The 22,313-nt window shown below is 34.2% G+C and overlaps 1 protein-coding gene and 1 pseudogene across 6 annotated transcripts; both read right to left on the bottom strand.

The window, feature by feature from the left end:
- Nucleotides 1-1,297: 1,297 nt before the first annotated feature.
- On the bottom strand, nt 1,298-7,164 carry LOC111920006 (protein GRAVITROPIC IN THE LIGHT 1). Of its 6 annotated transcripts, XM_023915585.2 has the most exons (4): nt 6,926-7,038; nt 6,767-6,824; nt 6,607-6,693; nt 1,298-3,082 (listed from the first exon to the last, which is right to left on the bottom strand). In XM_023915585.2, the coding sequence occupies exon 4, from the start codon at nt 3,080-3,082 to the stop codon at nt 1,757-1,759; it is 1,326 nt and encodes a 441-aa protein (XP_023771353.1). In that variant the 5' UTR covers nt 6,607-6,693; nt 6,767-6,824; nt 6,926-7,038; the 3' UTR covers nt 1,298-1,756. The 6 variants fall into 6 exon arrangements, 5 of the variants coding, with proteins under 5 accessions (XP_023771353.1, XP_042758832.1, XP_042758830.1 ...); XM_042902898.2 differs by having other exon boundaries at nt 6,767-7,017; XM_042902896.2 differs by having other exon boundaries at nt 6,607-7,017.
- Nucleotides 7,165-14,915: 7,751 nt separating this feature from the next.
- On the bottom strand, nt 14,916-18,298 carry LOC111920026 (uncharacterized; annotated as a pseudogene).
- Between the last annotated feature and the right edge of the window lie 4,015 nt (nt 18,299-22,313).

Genomic DNA, 22,313 nt, shown 5'->3' with positions numbered 1-22,313 from the left:
CCTGTTGATATAGTGAGGATAACTCACCTCGAAACTGCCGACTGAACAGATAGCTCAAGCTGCTCCGATCACTGATACGATCTCCACTCCTGGATAGCCGCCAATGCACTGAACTCAAACGATAAACAACAATTACCAAAATACCCCTGGAACCACTGGTCAATCATTGATCAAAGACAAGGTCAAAGTCAACCCCTGACTGACCCTACTCGTCGAGTCAACCCAATGACTCGCCAAGTCCCCATACTCAGAACTTCACTTAACCCGCGACCTAACTCGCCGAGTCACCCCAAGACTCGCCGAGTTCAACGACTCTGAGTCCACTCGTCCTTGACTCACCGATTCCTTAAGATTCCCTTCCTACTCGTCGAGTATCCCCTTTTTACTCGACGAGTTTCTCCTGGAAGAATCGCGGGGCCACCCCGACTCCACTCGCCGAGTCTGAAGAACAACTCGGCGAGTCCCAGTAAATCTTCAAGCCACTCGCCAAGTCTGAAGAACAACTCGGCGAGTCCATGCCATGCAGACGAGCAACTGCTTCCTGAAATACGTATGGTCCCGAAATACACAATCATGGGACCTTCTGGACCTCTAACCATCCTATTACTGGGTTACAAACACTTGGGTAACAATATAATAATCCATCTAATCACCAAATGGGTTTCATAAACCCTAAAATCGTGCACACATCAATATAGCAGAAATGATCCGAAATATTACCTGAATAACACCCTCTCTGTGTCTCCAAACCTCAGAACTCGATCCCCTTGATATTCCTTTGGCCAAAACTCTTCTTCTTCTTGCCTAACAAATTCTTCAAGGTTCCAAAAGCTTTCTCTCCTGCTCTAGACGCCCACAACGATTAGGGTTCTTCTCAATCGGCCAAAAGACGGACAATGACGGCCTAAGAGGCATTATATACGATCCAAAACCAAACGGCTAGGGTTTCTGCTGAACAGCGTCGACTCGCCGAGTCCATATCTGGACTCGTCGAGTCCAGTCGCGAACCCGCGACCAAGTCTGCGGTCCTACTCGGCGAGTCTAGGCTCCAACTCGCCGAGTCCCCTCTTAAAACACCCCCAAATCATAATTATATAAGTATTTGAAATTCCGGGCTGTTACACAACCCCTAAATCTCACATTCCCTAATTCTCACATTTGCAAAATATTGAGAACAACCACCACCTCAACTCGATATAATGGCGGATAACAAACATTTTCTTATTCGAATAAGTTTTGAACTTTTGGTAGCCCATGGAAGTCCTCTCATTAATCATAATATACATATAGAAAAATATACAACAATGAGCCGAGATAAATACAAAAGGGCAAGATAAACGTACAATATATCATAATACACTAACACCCCGTAGTTTGAAAATCAGTGTGACACACCGGACATTCAAACGGGACCGGAATCAAAGAAAAACGTCAAGGGTAGCTACTTATGTGATCATTTTTTCACCCTAAATACAAACATGAGACCATAAAACCATCAAGTGTTTGCCACATAACATTTTAACACATGCTTTTCAAATGCATGTTATGAATAGTATATGACACTTACCTAATTTTTTCCCTAAATACCACAACCCCTTTCCCACAGTCCCACCCCTAATATTAACAAAATTGGGGAAGGCTTCATCAATAGGGACTAAAATTGAAAATATCCAGTTGTTTAACGCGGTTTCACTTTCAAAAGCAAGCAGCACACCCCCACACCCTCCACCGCCGGTGGTGGTCTCATCGCCGTTAATCAAGTCAGGTAAACTTGGCATTGTACAACAGTTTTACCCACCTTGAACCCCGGAACCACCGTGAACGCCACTTCCCGGGAGCTTTCCGGTGACAAGAATGCTTCATCGTTCACGGACTCCATAAACACCTCCGAGAAACGGTTGCCGTTTCTCACCTGAAAGATCGATGCTCCCTCTGGATCGAATGAGAACGCCAGACAATGTAAAAGCCAAACCCGTTTCGCCGCCTCTGCAAACGACTCGAAGAATGTCGTCTCCGGGAATTTTCCGGCAGTCACCAAACTTCTCTGATTCAAGTTTCCAAAAAGGGAAGATTCCATTTTGGGATGAACAAGTCTCAGGTATTTAAACCAACAAAATTTAGCGAATGTCGATTTTGGTTTCCATGTTATGTATTCCCTTGCTTTCAAGTATTTCAACTCCATAAATCTGTCAAAGAACAATTTCTGGCGTTTTGCCTTGTTGGATAGGTCCCGACGATCGCCGGAAATGGAAAAATCCGGGTAACTAAATCCATCAAACATTTCTCTGCAAACAAACGATTCAAATGCATAACATCTATCCGTTACGTTCCAATAAACAACATCCGGTTGGATTGATTCAGCCGCTGCATCCAGATCCCAATTCGCATACTCCATTTCAGTAATCATGAACTTCACCAGACTTCGAATCGCTTTCATGGTGTGCTTGAGAGCTAATACGAAATCGGTTGAGGTCAATTTTGAGAAATGAAGGTTTTCGTGACGTGATAAAGGACCACTAGAATTCAACCTCCTCTCGATCAATTTGTTCTCCCTTTCAGCTTCCTCCAATTTCTCCTTCAAAAACACAATCTCTGAATCCTTAAGCCGACTCTGGTTCGCTAGCTTCTTTCGTGTTATCTCGTATGTTTTTGATAGATTCTTCTGCTCTTGGATCTCAGCCAACAGGATTGTGGTTTCCGGAGAGGCGTCGTCGATATGGTTTTTCAAATACGATTGTTTAAATTCCGATAACCTCTTCAACTCCGTGACCACGATCTGATCAGCCGATTGAATTCCGTCAGCGTCGTATGGAGATTGAGCATCCTGCAACTGAGCGTATGCCGCTTTCACGGACGATAGGGTTGCAAAAACTTTGGCGATGAAGGCATCCATGGCTGCTTTCTCCTGAAATTTCTCATCTTCCTCGTTGAAGAACTTACCAATGGGTTTCTCATCCGACTTTACTTTCTGAACTTGATCAATCGTCGTTGCAGGTTGAGGTCGAATATGCAACACCTTGGCAAAGGTACGAGCCAATCTACTCTTTCTTGGGGTCACAGCTGATCGATTAACTGAATCCATCTGAAACAAACAATCTGAAACTGTTTATGAACAGACGATGATATAATAAAGAAGAAATATGTATGAACATGGTGTAAGAAAAAGATGAAAGCAATGAGCTTTTCGTATAAATAATAGAAAAAAAAAGCAGAATGCTTTAACTCTTGGATCGAGGCCATTACCAAACCTTTTCCTTCGATTTGTTTTTGTTTTTTTTATTTGAAAAACAAAGAGAATGAAATCAAAATCAGATTGTATAACTTGAGAAATTCCCTATTTTGACTTTTGATTTTATTAAAAAGACGTCTGTGGTTAATACATATCTAAAGAAGTCGCCATCAAATGTTCAAAGGACATGATATTAGTATTCGGTCCTATTCACATACCTTCTTTGAAAAGAATTTGGCAACCTATACGAAAGAGACGGTATGATTTATGATTTAATTCAACAAAACTTTATTCTTAAGAGTTAAGGCTGAATTACAATAAATATCAATGTACTTTTATACATTTATATATTACAACATTCTACTTTCACTTTTTTCTATTACAACATCATACTTTTATTACAACATTCCAATAAATATCAATGTACTTTTATATATTGTACTTCATTTTTTTTATGTTTTGTTTTGATGACACTTTTATAAGTAGGTAAGTTTTTGAAAATACAATGTATGTATGAAAAAAGGAAAATAAGATGCTATAATAAACAAATCATAGAAACTACAATTGTTATTTCTTACAATAAAATCTTATTCTTATATCCATATGTATTATTGTATTTTACAACGGAATGTGATAAGGGTCAAGGATTCTCTTGGAAACTCCATGGACAATGCTTAATTTACAAAAATCATATCACTAAGGGTGTACGGATTCGAAGGAAATATACAGTGGGTTGGTGGCGATACCAGCTACACCATTCCTTGGTGGAGCGGTACCACCAGATTGGTAATATCTCGGATTACCTAAGTCGTGGTTCTCTCTTTTCACTATTTGTGTCATATGCTGTAAAACTTATACCGAGGGATTTGGGTTGGGAGTGATAGATTTTCATGTGTTGTGAGTTGAAATGGTTGGATAGAAATACTGATGTGGCGCCTACGTCACAAGTGGGTTGGGAGATGTGGAAGGAATGAACTCCTTCCACCCTATGGGGCATCTCCAACCCAACAATATATATTACACCAAATTTGGTATTGACGGATAATATAACATCAAATAAAATATTATATTATAAGGTGACACTAAATACAATGTTAGAGTTTCACCGTTGCAATTCTTCTTTTAACTTTGAACTTATTCATTCTTATATTTAATATTGTTACTTGTTTTATTAAAAAAATAGTTGTATCAATGACCCTAAATTATCATATACAAATGATTTATTGTGGTTATCAACTTATACTAATATAATTTCTAAAGTTGTTTAAAAAGGTTATGGTCCAAGTTTGTACAATGCTAATAAATATAAAAGTGGTTTTTTGAACCATAAAACTTAGATAAAAATATTATACCTGGATTATTATGTTTTTGTTGTTAAATATACTATAACTAGAAATTGTCTCCTTTCTGTTTCGAGTGGACATAGGCGGGGGAGTCTTATATCCGTTTTGTGGGGATGTAATCTGTAAATTTTGTATTCGACAGAGATCATTTTTTTAAACATATGGACTATTTCTGTAAAATATGCATTGGGACCTTTTATTACAGGGAGTGTTTTTGTGATTTATTTTCTAAACAGGGACCAACCATGCCAACATACAAAGTATTGTGGTCAAAGTGTAAAACCCAAATATGAAAAAAATGCATAGAGACCCTTTTTGTATATCAAAGGGACAACTTTTTGTAATTTATTTTCAGCATATGGACCAAACATGCCAACATACGAAACTATTGTGGCCAAAGTCTAGAACCAAAAAATATAATATTCATAGGCTTAGTTGCTCATAAAACATGTGGACCACTTCTTAAAAAAAATACATAGACTTTTTCTATAAATTACAGGGAGAGATTTTGTAATTTATTTTCTACGTAGAAACCAAACCTGCCAACATATGAAAATATTGTGGTTAAAGTCTAAAACCCAAACGTAAAAAAAAAAATGCACAAAATCTGAACCCCAAAATATATTATCTATAGACTAATTGCTTTTCAAGTGCAATTTGGTATACATCCTAAAGAATATGTACTAAAACCCAAAAATATATACTATTAATAGGCTAGTTGCTCATTAAACATATTAAACATATGGATTATTTCTGAAAAAAAATAAGTAGGGACCTTTTCTGTAAAACTATAGGGAGTGATTTTGTAACTTATTTTCTATATAAATCTATATAAAGACCAAACCTACCAGTATATAAAAGTATTGTGGCTAAAGACTAAAACCCAAACATAAAAAAGAAAAAAAAGAATGCATAGGGACCTCTTTTATAAATTAAAAGGACAGCCTTTGTAACTTATTTTTAACACATGGATCAAAAATATAGGAAAATATTATGACAAAAGTCTAAAACCCAAAAATATCCTACTCATAGGCTGGTTTGCTTTTCGAGTGCAATTTGGTCGACGTCCTAAAGAATATGTACGATAAATATCATCATAATTCATAAAGTTTAACTATCAATGATCAATCCACTCACTCGTAAAATATTCTTAAAAGGGTCTAATGGATTGGTATAATAACCAACTATCTTATTTGTACTAATTTGACATATATAATGTAAATATTGATTTAATGACCAAAGTGGCAAATAAAACAATTTATTGCTTAAATTAGTAAAAGTGAACACACGTTAAACATATTTATTGATAACAATAAGATATTTCCTTGAATATTCTATAAGTAATCATGCACCAAATGATAATATAACTTTAGAAAGTCATCCTTTAATTATTGCATATATTGTATACCAAACCCCAGATTAAAATACACAAACAAGTTAACTGATTTGGTATAACAACTATCTTATTTTACACATTCCTGTAACAAGTTATTTTACAATATTAATATATAGTCACTAAACCTATAAAAACCTGTTATTTTAGGTCATAGGGTCACTAAAAATTGCATGTATCATGCCAAAATCTAACATAAATATGCTAGTTTGAGAAACCAATTAGCAAAGAAAATAATATATATATTTTTTATAATAACAAATCTAATTTATTTCTAAAGCAGTTAAAACGTAACCTAACCCTCGATCTCAAGAAAACAACACTATGCCATTGGTTAAAAGCTTTTGGTAAAAAAATAATTTATTATTTAAATTGACAAAATAATATATGAGCCGGATATTACGTGAAAAGACTCCATTATATTTCCATTGAACAAAGAGCCTTGCAATTGCATCGTCAACAGAGCCCCACAAAAAGCAAAGCTTGTCTACATGCGACTGAATAAAGAAAAAGAAACCCCACTTCTCACATTTCGAACGTTGCTAAAATGCAGTAAAAGAAAAAAAAAACAATTTTTGAAAAGTATCCCGACATTTCGTATTTCGCAACAATCAATGCGCATTAAAAACTCAAAAACATACCTTTGTTTGTGGAGAAGAAAGACCAGTTTGTTTGCTTGTAAAGCTTAAGAAAGCATGATTTCAGTCCTCTAATGGCGAACCCTGAAACTGAAAGCAGGAAAACTGAAAGGGGAAGAAGATGAAACATGAAAGGTAGAAATTAACAAAAGCTAATTAAAACCTCCGACAATTTAAAGCCATAATTCTTGTTTGTTCGAATCGCACCAAACGCTGTTTTGCTGTAACCAGGTGTTTTATACATTATTAAATACAAATTAAATAAAAAATAGATATAAAAACTCCTTTTGAAATTGAATCAATGGTATAAGTTATAACTTACCAGAAAAGAGTGAAATCGATATTAGGAATTTATCATATGCTGAAAATTGTAAAGAATGAGGGTGTGATAAAAGGAAGAAAGTTAAGGTGTTTAATAGAGGAAAGAAAAGAGGGAAAAAGGAAGAAAAGTCAAAGTGTTAGATGGCAGCTGATGCTGAGCCCGGAATTAAAAAGCTAGGTTTTACTGTTTTAGTGTGTTTTTACCGTTTTGTCCTTGGTTGTTGTGTTGGGGCATTGTTTATTCAGATTTTTCCCGTTAGGGGTTGGTGTGGTAATTCTCATTTTGGTGTCTTAAATAACCAATTGAGCGGTAGTTTAGTAATTATGTAGAAGTACTTTAGAGGTCGCATGAGAAACAAATAAATAATGAAAAAATTATAAGTTTGGTGCCTATGATATGTCAAATATTATTTTTTTTTTGATATAAAAAGTTTTAAAGTTGTATCAGTAGTCCAATTATTTTATTTATGTATTTTTTTTAGTTTTGGTCGATGAAGAAATTTAAATGAGTTAGAATGATTATTTTACTCTTTTTCATTGCTTATTATTATTATATTTATTTATTTCATTCATTTTTTAAAATGAATAATAAAATAAAAATTTTTAACCCCACCATTTCGCATCCAACGTCTCTCTCTCTCTCTCTCTCTCTCTCTCTCTCTCTCTCTCTCTCTCTCTCTCTCTCTCTCTCTCTCTCTCTCTCTCTCTCTCTCTCTCTCTCTGTGTGTGTGTGTGTGTGTGTGTGTGTGTGTATGTGATAAACACCCAATAACATATTCATAGATTCAAGAACATTCAAAAACATCTTCTGCCACGACCACCGTTCGACCACAGTCCGCCATCACCATCATCTACCACTTCCATCTCCACGTAAACTTTTTCTACCACTTTATCTTCGCCAAATAGTCATCCCAAAAACAAAAACCATACATAAAATTAGATCAGATGTACACACACATACACACATGAAATCAAATGAACACAAACGCAAACACACGAAATCAGATGAACGCACACACACACAAACAAAATCTGACGAACACACATCCTAACCAAACTAGAACCTCTCGATGAACAAATCTGAAGCATAAGACGCTAACTGAAGAACGAAGACAAAAAACCTAACTGAAGAAGGAAGCCGTCATCGAGATCTAAACATCTGCTTACGGCGGCTACGAGAGTTACATGAAATCTCAGATGAAATAAAAGATATCTCAAATATAGGAAATCACAATTAATTTAAATGAATTTCCATATGAGTTGGAAGAAATCTTAGCGTATCTACGACCCTACTCTATTTTCTTATTACACTTTATTTATAGAGTGTAAAATAAAGTAAAAAACTCAAACACAACTCTGTTTTACACTCTACAAATACACTCCTTCACACACTCTCTTTTTACATTTTAGTTTTGAAGTATGAAATACAATTTAATATGGGTTGGGTTGGGTTGCAGATAAACCACTCCAAAACTCTATTTTACGTTCTAAAAATAAAATGTGATCAGGGTGTTTTTAGTTGACTACCTCTAATTCATTTTAGATTACAGTTAAATAGTTATATAAACATTAAACATTATTTCTTCTTTTAATATATATTTTTCCAACCTTAGACCATGTTCAACCCACCTTTATTTTTCCCTAAAAAAATGGAGTAAAAAATTGGATAATAGTATTTCATCTCCAATTCACCTTCATTTTTTACCCTAAAAAGTATAATTTTAGTATATTCAAATCTTCCAACTTACATAGATTGTCAAACATGCCCTTCTACTAATTTGATTTTAACAAATATATAATCTATATTATTTTCATTATGATAATATTAAATAAAAAAGATTATATAAGGTTAACTTCATGTTTATTTGCATATGATATCGTGTTTGTAAAATAAACTAGAAATGTGTAAATATATAAAACGAGAGATTAAAACTGACAATTGAAACTTCATCTCTATATTTGGAAAAATAAGCGGTATTACTTTATATATGGGATAATACTATTTATATTTTCAAATAGGAGGAAAAAATAAAATAGGATAAGAAAAAAAGCGAAAGGAAAAAGAAAGATAAAAATGACATTGGGTGGGTTAGAGATACTTAAGTACTATAGGCTCATGAATAGGGTGTCCACTATTTAGATAAAACCGAATTATTCAATTGGACAATTTGAATTGGACTATTTGGTTCGGATATTCGGATGTTTTGGATTGGTTTTCGACAAAACCGAATTTTTATTTTGGATTCCGGATTAGTTTTGGTTTATAAAATAAGGAACCGCACAGTCCAAAAAAACCGAATCAACATTTTTTATTTATTTATATATAATATATATCTATAGTCATTTATTAATTTTGTAATTTATCTTTTCAAATAGGTTCAAAACATTTCACCCGATAAAAAAACATTAATACGAATTTTCTCTCAATCGTTTTCTAGCTATAAAATATTTAACTATAATATATCTTCTTCGTAGTTGTTTATAAATTTCAAATCATAGCTAAATAATTTGTTTTTGTTTCTTGTGTAAATTTGGTAATATTATAATTAATATGTAATTTTCAAATGTTTTGGTTTTTGAAAACCGAATTATAAAAACCGATCTAATCGAATTATAATTGGATCGGATTTGAATTTAGTTTGGACTATTTGGATCCATGTTTTGAAAACCGAAATCAATTTGGATTCACTTGATTGGATTGGATCAAACCAATTCATCTAAACAAACAACCCCTACTCATGAACTCAACTCACCGCAAAATCCCAACCCATAAGCTCAAATATGAGCTCATAAGTTGAAATCGCAACCTATAAGGTCCACATGCAATTTTAGAAACTATTTGCATCATTTGTGTATTTTTTTTTTTTAAAATAATGATTAGAAAATAGGCTAAATTTGGCCTTTTTTTTTTAAAAATGGTTAATATGTATATTATAACACTTTTTTAATGGTTACCAATTTTTATAACATATAGTTTTGATTAAATCGTGTATATCTTTAATATCTTATAAAAGAAATCCCACTATTTCTAAAAATAGATTGAATATAATAATATTATTTTTTTAAGACGTTCAAATCATTAAGCTAATAGTACAAGTAGTCATCAATAAAATAATATTAAATTTTAACCTGTGTTTTGAATCCTTATATTTCTCAACAAATTCTATCTCATTCCCTAAATTTCGGATAATTCAAAATTTGAAACCATCAGAAAATACATGTTGATTCAAATATCTCTCCTGCAGATGGCTCTTTCTTAATAGGTTTTTATTTTAATCCTTACTTGTAATTGATTTCATCATTTTTAACTTTTTGTATTTTTATCTTATAAATATATTGGATGAAGGCTTTATTATATCGGGTTTGTTCCTAAAAAGGTTTTTACTATATTTCTTTAATGTGTTGGCTTTGCAGGTTCAAAGAACTCAACCAAGAGGGCCAGTTAGAGCATTGTATTATCATTAGTTTGTATATTTTGACATTTTACTTTTGCAATAAAGAACGGTTAAACACAAGATTTGACATGATTAAGGTAGTTTGTATATTTTTCATCTTGTTTAGTCTAAAAATGAAACCTTTTTCATCATTGGTCCTTATACTATGAAGTTCCATCACATGGACTTCCTGATTACGGTGATTATTGTCCTTATTATAAGGTTCTATATAGATTTTGTTCAATATTTTAAGGTTTCTAGAACCTAAATCAATATGAATCCTTGAATTAGATACCATCATTGAAAATGTTTTAATTTGTGACCAAACTTGGTTTAAAATCACAATGAACAAGTTGACACCTGAGTATTTTGGCCTTCTCAAAGGCCTATTTATTGACTTTTGAATCACAACATTTGATATTCTAAAGGTTTATTTTTATAAACTATTATTTATATATTTTAGCGTTTTACTTATTAGGACATTAAATTAATAAATGAATTAAGGAAAACGAAAAAAAAAAGAGGACGATAAACAGTACAAAGTGGTTTGAGTATGTATAAATGGAAGTAATAACCATTTAGGGGGTGTTTGGCAAAAAAGCTTATTGCTTATTAGTTTATTAGTTTATAAGTTAATAAGTAAGTGTAGGATAACTTATGAAAAAATGACGTATTAGAGGTTCCCCACCGGAATAAGTTATTTTAATCCAAACACTTTTTTAACTTATAGTGATGTGGAACCTAATAAGTTGTTTTAAAAAAGCTTAGCCAAACACCCCCTTAATATGGTATGGTAATGCTCTTGAAAAATAGATGTCATTTAATATTCATTTCTCGAAGTGAACGCAAAATGATTTTAACTCTAAAGAGATCAAATTATTCGCCGCCCGCCGCTTTGCGCGAGTAGACGGCTAGTATATATATATATATATATATATATATATATATATATATATATATATATATATATATATATATATATATATATATATATATATATAGACACACACACACACACACACAGACGTTAAGATTCTGAAAAAAATAAAGATCTTTAAATTCAACATCAGTCATATATTTCTCATTTTCCGTTCTAGCGTTACGGCGTACCGGTGTGACAGAAGAGTTATAACCATAAATGATTATTCAGCGCCACCCGTTTCTTTTTCCCCACCACGAGAACTGCCACTGCCACCATCTCTGCCACCAGCCACCAACCGACCCCACCACTGCCACCTCCATCACCTATACTACACCATCTCTGCTACCAGCAATCATAATCATATGTGATTACTCAAAATCTGGGAACAACTCCGCTTCCAACAACCATAATCATATATGATTACTCAATCTGTAAACATGTATATATGTATAATCAGTTATAATTAGACATATATCTATAAATATATATAATCATATATGATTAGGCATACCCCACTGTTGCCGATAAGCTGAAGCGTTAGAGCTGAAACTAAGAAATATGTGGTTGAGGGTGAATCTTAAGATTTCTGATTTTTTTTAAATCTCAAATGAACCGTCATATATATATATATATATATATATATATATATATATATATATATATATATATATATATATATATATATATATATATATATATATATATATATATAGACACACACACATACGGTTTAAACATGTGGAAACCACGGTTGATAAAGAAAATTACTAATTATAAATTGAAATCGTAATGTCTAATCAAATATTTGCAAATAAATTATTAATATTTATTAATTTACACATATATAATTTTTTAAGTAAGTTTTTAATTGTTTTAAAATGAATATATATACTGTTATGAATATTCAATTTGTTTTGTATGTTTTGATATTTTATTAAAGTGAAAATGACACATAAGAGTAACCAACTGTTGGTCATTTTCCTTTTTTTTGTGTACGTACAAACGAACTTGTTGTTTGTGTTCATCGAAACCCTTTGACCAGCTATCAAAGGGTTATGATGAACACAAACAACAAGTTCGATGGTATATTGCGTTCCAAAAAAAAGGAAAGAGACTAAATATGAACAAAATCAACAGTTGGTAACCCTCCGGAGTCATTTTTCCTTTATTAAACAAATAGAAGCAGTTGTGTTGTTTAAGGAGTTTACTAAATGTTAGTGAAACCATAATGAATGTTGGTATTAGGCCATCTGTTATACATTTAACGAGCCACGAACCACAATCACCATCATGAACAACGAATGAGAGTTGGTGTACATAAGAGACCACGAACGAAAACCAGAGAGGAAAGAAGAGAGACGCAAGATGAAGAAGATGATTGGTCGTGGTCCTTCGTCCTCTCCACCACAAATCACCACAACCACGAAGTTTCGGGCTGGTGTGCACGGACAACGCTCGTGGCCACGTAAACTACGCGCCCTTTCGTCCTTGGTATACCGTAGGGCCTTATATATATATATATATATATATATATATATATATATATATATATATATATATATATATATATATATATATATATATATATATATATATATATATATATATATATATTTCAAGTACCACAGTACTTGCAATTGCTTCAAACACTTAGATTTGAATTTTCTCATTATTTGGCCTTCGTTAAGAAGTTTCAACATTTCAAAATGCAATTGGAAGATATGAAAAGAGCCACCGATAACTTTGGTGCCAGCAATATGATGTTCACAGATTATAATCAAAAGAGTTATCAAGGTGTATGTTAAATTTGTCATGGTTAAATGGTTAGAATAGCTTATATAACAATTAATTTTGATTAAATCAAAAGAAATGGATATAACATGAGTAGTTTGGTAGGTAACTTTATAATTCCGAAAAAAATAAACATTAGCTCAAAACATTTTTAATTGAGACAAGCAGATTGAATTTTTGAACAAAAAAAAAAATAATAATGTTGGAATTCGACGTTTGGATCTGATGCCACAGGAAGAAAGAAAGAAATGTTTTTTTGCTGGACAAATTATATATGTTTATATTGATCAACTTTATCATTTATCATGTTTAGTTCATTATCTGTGTGTTTAATTATGGAGACATTTGGTCTTGTCTTCTATGTATTGTTTAAGCAAATAACACATATTTAAAATCAATACAAAACTATTTCTTGTATTTGTGTGACTAACAATAATGTCCTGCAAATTGCATGTTGGTTTTCAAAATTTCAATTGAATTTCAAGCTCAAATTAAAAACATTTGATATATTATCCAACATTACTAGTTAATATCACTAATAAAAAACAAAAAAAAAATTAAGAAATAGACGAAAGGAAAATTAGTAGAAAAATGTGATCTGGATAAGACATCATGACCATAAATCCTTAGATTCACCAAAATTTTAAAATTTGACACACAACCATAAGAAAAAGAGTGAAGGACTTGAGTAAATTACAAAATCAAACATAAGTGTTATTTCATCACTCACGTTATTTCTTTTCTTTACACTCACTTGGGCGTAATGTGTCGTCAACCAACATTATACAGATTCCAAGTCTGTGACCATAAATTCATTAAGTTAGTAAATCGTTAGCTTGATAACTTGGAAAAAAAATTAAGTGCTAATATTTTTTGGCTTACATGTTCAAATAGGTACTGTCCTCCAACAGATTCATAAAAACATATATGCATTTGTTTTCCACTAATAGTCTTAGAGACCACTATACCCAAGCTATAGGTGTCAACCGGCTCAACTTTTTCTTTTTCCTGTATCTTTTTTAAGTTTTTCTAGCAATGTCTTAGCAATCTCAAAGGACTATTTCATACTTTTTTTAAGGTGTCCCTCCCCTTTGATTTCAAATGTGCATCCAACTTGAATTCCCTTTTAATGATTTAAGTATCTTGAAATATAACTTACATATAATTCTTTTTCAGTCGTTCTACAAAACCCATTGTTGGGGCTAGATGCATGAAATAACAACGAATTATCAATTAGTTGTATCTTATAACATCTTCCTTTAATTTTTTCTATAAACAACAGTATACTTGTATTTTTTTCATCTTATTAAGTCTGTGCAAATGAACCACTACAAGAAAAAAGGCCTTTTACGACGCTCATTGCGCGTCGTAAAACGATCAGACGACGCGCAAATGCGCGTCAAGGAATGCCCTGTCATAAAGAGAGACGACGCGCTTTTGCGCGTCATCTATAGACGACGCGCATTTACGACGCTCATTTATGACGCGCATTTACGACGCGCGGTTATGACACGCAATGCGTATCAAGGAAGACCCTGTCATAAATGAAGACGACACGCATTTGCGTGTCGTAACCTTACGACGCGCATGTTTATGACACGCAATGCGTATCAAGGAAGCCCTTGTCAAGAAAGGCCATGTCATAAATGAAGATGACACACATTTTTGCGTATCATAATTTTAAATGTTCTAAAAAAATATATTTATATATTTATTAATTTTTAAATTAAATTTGCATTTAATGTCTCATAACAAGAAAATAAAATACCATATATAAAAAATACTATCCATTACATAAAATTTTTTGTCATACAAATAACAAACTGTATTTTATATTCATACATATGATTACATTATTCATTAAAAAAAACATATACATACATCTTCCCCTAAAATGTTATTACATGATGTTGGCCACTTCATTGATGGATCACCAAGAGGAAAAACAACAACTAACCTAAATGTTCCATGATGTGCCGATACTCATGTCCTGTAACTTTAAATAATAATAAATATTAATTGGAAGTAGTGATAAGTTATTAAATCAAACATACCACACCAACACTGTTTTTGACAAGATTGCCTCTGTTTTCTGCACTTGCTTGATGTAGCATCTGTTTCACAACCAATCCCCCCATGCTGCAATACAATATAATAATATATTAACAAGAACACCAAAATGGCTAAAAGAGAAATTCTTCTGTTTTTTCTCTTTCATTCTTAATTAAATATTTCAACCTATGAGTTACAAATACAACAGGTCGATCTCCAATACGTGCTGCAATAAGCTTTTCCAACAGCATCGAGCTAACTTCCTACAAAATTTCACATTCCAATTTATTTACATTTCCAATAACCAAACATCTCCGAATCTCATTTATTTTTTAAATATATTTCTAATAACACACCACAAACCTGAAGAGGCAAGCTTGATCCAGACCATTGTGTAAGATTCGTCTGCAAAACAAAAGATATAACTCAAACTTCATTTACAATTTACAATCATGTTTTTATACAAAAACAATTTATAATTTTATATAATCACAAACCTTGTACTTAAGACTAAACAAACGTGCATGAGGGAAATCAGTAGAAAGCCACTCCCCTGGCCAAAAAGTCCCATGTTTTCCTGCCTCTTCATCAATCTTTTCCACAAGCCCAGATTTAGACGATGACTTGTCTTCAGATAACCTCCAAGTCTTGTAGGGCCCACCACGAAGCCCATGAACAAAAATAACATCAAGTGAAGGACTCTCTAATCCACCTTCAGAATCATTATTATTATTATTATTATTATTATTATTATTATTATTATTATTATTATTATTATTATTATTATTATTATTATTATTCCTTCCTTTTCTAGAGCATTCCCAATGACTCATTCCAGGGTTAATCAAAAAAATCGTCTCACCATAACGAGCACAACCATGATTTTTAGAGCCATTATTTCCATCTCCATCATCATCATCATCATCATCATTACAGAAGATATTCAACAATGTTGCTCTAGCATAGCTTTGAGTTTTCAGATCACTACATATCTTTCCATTTGCACATTCATCAAGCCAATTACACCAATCTTTATCTTCCAGTATCATTTTTTTAACTTTTGGATGAACTGAAAGCACCATTAACAATCGAGCTGCATGTCTACGGACATGAGCTGTAGGTGGGACCCGGACACTAGACGGGTCCCGGGCATCAACAACAGATGAATCGCCATGATCATTGGCTTCCATGTCTCTTGATGCATCATATGCTTCAATTGCTGATAACTTCTCATAATCATCACTTAATAAAAAGCGGCGTAACAGAGGAATTATGCCATAATCGATTATTTTCTTTTGAGAAAATAAATCATCACTGCAGATTTCTGTCATTGCTTTGATACCCTTTAAAGTTGCAAGTGCAGAATCTAAAGCATTCACTTTAGGGATATTTCCTTTCTTTAGATTTTTGTATGTGTTAATAAATGGTTCAAGGGTAAGAAAATCTTCCAAAGCAAATGAATCACCATTGACTGCTAAGTTGACCACATCACTAGCCAATTGGTTCACACTTTGGGTACCAGAAAGTACATTTGCCTGATCGATTTGTGTCTGCAAGAGAAGGGTATTTCCGTAAATTACCATAAACAAAAAAGAAAAAAAAAGTAACAATGATACAAACCTTGACTTTGTCCCTAGGTTGAGCACTCCCTTTAAGAGATAACTTTCTGGATTTGAGAATGTCTGAAAGCATAATAGCTAACCAACCTTGGGAAATGGGAATGGAAGAAGGCCCATAATCTTCACAGATACGAGAAAGGATTGTGATTGCAGAAGATCTAATAGCATCAGATGAAGTTTCCCTAAATACCCATGGAAGCAGAATGCAAGACCACTTTTGTCCTTCTTCAATAGACAAACGCATGTCCCCTGAACAAAGTGATTCCAACCCTTTTGCTAATGATTCTTGAACAGACTTATGATTCATAGTCCTTTTAGCAGTCTCCCTCATTAAATGAAGACCTTTTTCCATAACTACCCTTTGAGCACCAGGGCACCTCTCGAGAGATAGTAAAAATGCAGATAAAGCCACACGAGTTAAAGAGATATCATCGGCTTTGCTTGCTTGAGAAACGGTTGTAAGAAGGGTAGAACTCCAATCAGAAACAAAATCATTCATGGGGAGATTTTCGTCTTTTAACAACAACTGAGCTACTAAACTCCCGTGAAATTTCACGGATCTTTCAGGAGCAATCAATGCAGACATGACAACATGTCCATTGAAGTCGAGTTCTTCGATATGGGATCTATTTACATCTGATGCCATTGCCTAATTTGCTAAAGCCCATGCAGCAAAAGGAACATCGGACAACTTAATAACAATAATAATACCTCCTAAAAATAAAAATGCACAAGAAACAACACATCATAATGGGATTTGCGAGCAAACAGGAGAACATGATGATTTCCTGCATGAAACCATTATATCAAGTGTTTGAAGCTTACCGTAGTCCTAATTACTATACCATCAGTTCATTTTAGGAATAGGAAAAAGGGAAAATTGCATCAATGTTATAGTTAAATAAAATCTTACTGTGAGCATCTTAGCTGGATCAAAACTTTGCATAGGTGGACAAGAACCAAAGATCTTGTGAGTGAGCTCAAGAGCAAGCTGTACAACAGGTAGTTTGCTGTCAATTTCTTGTATCAAATCAGCTGAAAAAAAATATTACAGAGTATAAGAGTTCCAATTTTTGAATTAAAAAAAATGAAACCATCTATCCATTCAAATCCTTGGTTTAAAATAAGAAAAGTAAATTAGCTGCAAGATTTTAGAGAATATACAAAAGATGTATAAACTTCAAGCTATCCATGAACAGAGAGAGTCGATATGGGATTTTATACTCAAACAACCTTTATACTCTCAGAGTTGTACTCCATCTCTAACATCATACTCTCATTATTGCCCTAATTAGAACAAGAGAAGGGGCAAAATTATCCCATGGAGAATCAGAGCAACCCATAGGAGTATTGCCACCATAACAAGGAGAAGGTAATCGTACATCAGATGAAGCACAAAGTAACATTGGTGATGGTGAAGGAATGGAAATAAAACAGAAAAAAAAAAACAGAAACCCTAACCAACCTTGGTCGTTGAGATGATGGTGGAGCTTTTCCCTTGACGCAAAACCCTCCATGGTATCAAGCTCAATCTCTGTAGCCCTACGATCTGCCATGTTCAAATCTCTCTCGTCCTCCAGAGAATCGTCCAACCCAACCGACCTTCATAGCCATTTCTATTGATTTCCAACTCGATATCAAAAATTATGTTTCGACATGAGAGTGTGGGGAGGTTTCAAGAAGAACAGAGCAGAAGCAACAACGCAAAAGATAACATTAGGTATCGAGGGCTAATCAAGTTTGATTAAAAAGGTTATAAAACTCGTAATAAAGGAAGACAAACCTATGGAACAAATAAAGAAGTAGAATGTTGATGGTGATTGACCATGGAGTTTCGAGACCTTGACTTTAATGGAGCTACTGTTCTACTTGATATGGAAATCACTCTAAATTTGTAGTTGTGATACAACTCTTCTATTGATTGAGAGGCTGAGAAAGTACTTGAGGAACTGAAGATCGAGGGAAGTAGATGAAGGGTTTTTGAACTGAAACCCTAGTTCCATCAATAGTCATGGTTCCAAAAACTATACCCCTTTGATCAATTTCATGGCCTAGTGACCAAAAAACCTTCGATTTCACTAAGAACCGGAACCCTAGTTCCAACAATAGTCGATTTTTGGTATTTGATTGAGAGAGAGAGAGAAGAACGATTGAAAGAAGGTAGAGGAGAGCATGGCGGGGTTTTTAATTTTTTCAAAATTTCATTTCCCCCTTTCCCCCTCTATTAAAGGATGGAACGCGCGTTCCATTAAAAAATATAAAGCGACATCCTTAGACGACGCGCATTTTATTATAGGTGCCCTCCGTGTTTTTTTTAGACACTAATTTAAGGGCGCGCGATAATGCATGTCTTCTATCCTTAAATTTTTTGAAGAGATGACATTTTTCTAATGTCACTCTCCTTTGCGTAACATAGATCAATGAGCGTCGTATTTTGTGCGTCGTAAAAGGCCTTTTTTCTTGTAGTGAACTTTTTTGAAACCCATTCAAAACCTCATACATACGGTCATATACATAGACTTAAACACAATTCTTGAAAACTTTGAACTCTCGAGAGTGCAAGGAAGGTGAAAAGAGATATAAAAATGGATTTAACTTCTAAAAGGGATAGAGATGATAACAGAAAGTATAATCAAATAAAATAATGATCGAACTTAAAAACTGATAAAAAATCAAAACACAAACATAAACAAATCAAGTAACTCACCCGTTGTCAATGAAGGTTAAGGTTAAACATGTAACATCTCGAAAATCCAAGGTAAAATTTTTATTTTTAAAACAATAAAACATACAATGAGTTGTTCCAAAGTTGATGAAAGTGAATATAATATTTAAACATCAGAGCAATTTCATTAATTGTTAATGTGGAAAACTCTGGGGGATGTTGTGTAGGCCGGACCCTTCCCTTCCGAACCGAAAATACCTAAAACCATAAATATAAAATCGCAAGCACAAAGCTTAGTAAGTTCCTTAAAATATCACATACAATAACAAACAAGTGTCACATGCTACCCTAATGGTATTTCCTTGCAATTCTGAGGGCTAAATCTCGGTCTTACATACAAGTGCCATGGGCTACCCCCATGATCTTTCCTTGAAATGCCAAGGGCCAAATCCCGGTCTTACATATAAGTGCCCAGGGTCAGATCCTGGTCTTTCATGCAAGTATCACAGAGACAACTAACATTCTACATAACATACATTGGGTCGGAATTGGTGCCTTCAACCCATGAATATAGTGAGAAAACTCACATTAGTCTGCTATCAGTCGAACAAATGATCGGGCCACTTAATCGAAAAGTTTCCATGTTAATCAATCAAATTAAACCCCAATCAATAATTAGGCCATAAACCATAACTGGAAATCTAGTTCATTTATCGACCACTTAGGGTAACAGACCATTTTACCCTCTCCTTACTTGGCCTAAATAACCGATGCCCAATCCAAAGGCACCAAAAGCACAAATCTGTAAATGATACCTAAAACCCATTATGGGCCCGAATCCAAGAGGCCCCAAGCCTAACAATGGCCCAACGTCGGAGAGACTAGTGACCCGACAAGGCCTAAAACTCTAATAGTCAAAATATGGCCCAAAACATGAAAGTTAACAACAGATGAGGACGCCCAACGTACTCAGACTTATGCCCTATGTACATCACCGTGGGCTAGTACGCATTGCATACGAGCTGGTTACGCCCAACGTACTCCCCAGCAAACCCATATCACTAATCAGTTAAGCCACTATTTTCGATTCTCAAATCTGATCCTATATGATGTCTTAACATGTAAAGTTGGAAACTTTACTCCTTTTCATGTCTTATTGGGACCCAATACTCAATAAAATCCATAATAAGCACCCTAACTCATGCATGGTCCAATATAACTCATCAAGATTGCATTTTTATGAACAAGAGACCTCAAAAATGATAAGACCTATCATCCTTATCTTCTGGAGTAGCTCATACTCTCATGCAAGACTTAAATGACCATAAAAAGTACAAAAACAAGCCCTAACTAGATCTATCACAAAGAACCATCAAGTTAAGAGCTTTATCCCTTAAAAATCTTTCCAAGTTGATGATGATTTAGGATCCACAAGTTCTAGCCACACCAATTCAACTTCCAAGAGTTCCTATTCCTTCAAAATCACCACAAATATCCTCAAAACTCACTTCTAAACTCAAAACACTCAAATGGCAATTAGGGTTTCGTTCTTAGGGTTTGGAGAGGTGGAGGTTGGTAATAGGAATGTCCAAAAGTGAATTAAGGTGTTTAAATAGGGCATAAACCCTAAAAATTAAGGTTGGCCCTTGGTGACCTATATGCCCAGCGTATGTGGGTTTCCTTCGTGACCAACTTCGACCCAATAAGTCCAGCGTACTCATAGCGTACACCCAACATACTCGGCTAAGGACTAAAATCACCAATCTTTTGAAGGCCATAACTTTTTCTTTCTAAGTCCGATTTCAATGTTCTTTATATCCATGGAAAGGTAATGGGGAGCTCTTCAATTCTATCAGCTCTCCCCTACCTTAAATATTCCCGAGCTTAAATCCAAAATTAATAAAAGACCCGGACTATTACTTTACGGTTATACCCTTGGGCTCCAAAACATAAGTCGAACTCTTAGATAACATAATCTACATTACCTATACTTCTCCTTCCCTAAGGCCCGAAGCCTTATGATAATTGATCTTCAGGCCACGACTTCGAACTATGGAACAACTAGAAACAGGGTGTTACAACTCTCCCCCACTTAATTTAGATTTTGTCCTTGAAATCACTCATCATTATCCTCTTGACAACCAGACACTCCGACCGATTCCTCTTGAATCCCCGATCCGCTGAAAAGGTTGACTCATACTCCTAACGACCCTTCAATGCTTTCATCGAAACCCAACTTTAACAGGACTCATGCACCCTAATGGAAAAAAAAAAATCATTGGCCCATTAGCTATCAAAACAACACCCTAATGGAAAAAAAATCATTACTAGCCAACCTTAATGATCCCACACATTCCAAAACTAGATAAATAGTTCCTGAAATCTGAACGCGCTCAATAACCCTAATTACTTCCCATAATACGAATCCAAATCCTTAAGCCATTTTAGCTCGTGTCATAGAATTATAACCCTTGACCGGAACGGACGAATCACGAATCCAACGACTCTCCTGCGAAGGATTGATCCACTCAAAGTTCGCCAATAGATACCAATCAATTTCTGCTGACAAATACAATGGCTCGAATAACCCCTGCGAACAACACTTTCCCATTACTTAAGAGTGATATGCTACCACTACTCAATCTCTACTGACGGTAGCCGTCGACAACCTGAGCTTTACTATAGCTAGCCTTCCTCGACCAACATGCCTACCGCTTATACATTCCAAGACCGAATGATCATTCCCAATACCTCAATGAATCTCAAAATCTTTAAACACTTTCCGTTAAATGCACTACAAGTCCTTGGCGACGGATCAGTTGATGAGAAACAACATCTCAATATCGAACACGTACTCAACTCGCTCAACCACTTACTTGCACTTAGAGCAATTCCCATGCCACCTG

The sequence above is a fragment of the Lactuca sativa genome, chromosome 5, assembly GCF_002870075.4.
Source record: "Lactuca sativa cultivar Salinas chromosome 5, Lsat_Salinas_v11, whole genome shotgun sequence".
Taxonomy (NCBI): Eukaryota; Viridiplantae; Streptophyta; class Magnoliopsida; order Asterales; family Asteraceae; genus Lactuca; species Lactuca sativa.
Note: the sequence above shows the minus strand (reverse complement) of the source record. Positions and strands in the feature narration are given on the sequence as shown.

What these genes read in the sequence shown, in the direction of transcription:
- LOC111920006 (XM_023915585.2), bottom strand. Translation starts at nt 3,082, where the DNA reads ATGGATTCAGTTAATCGATCAGCTGTGACCCCAAGAAAGAGTAGATTG.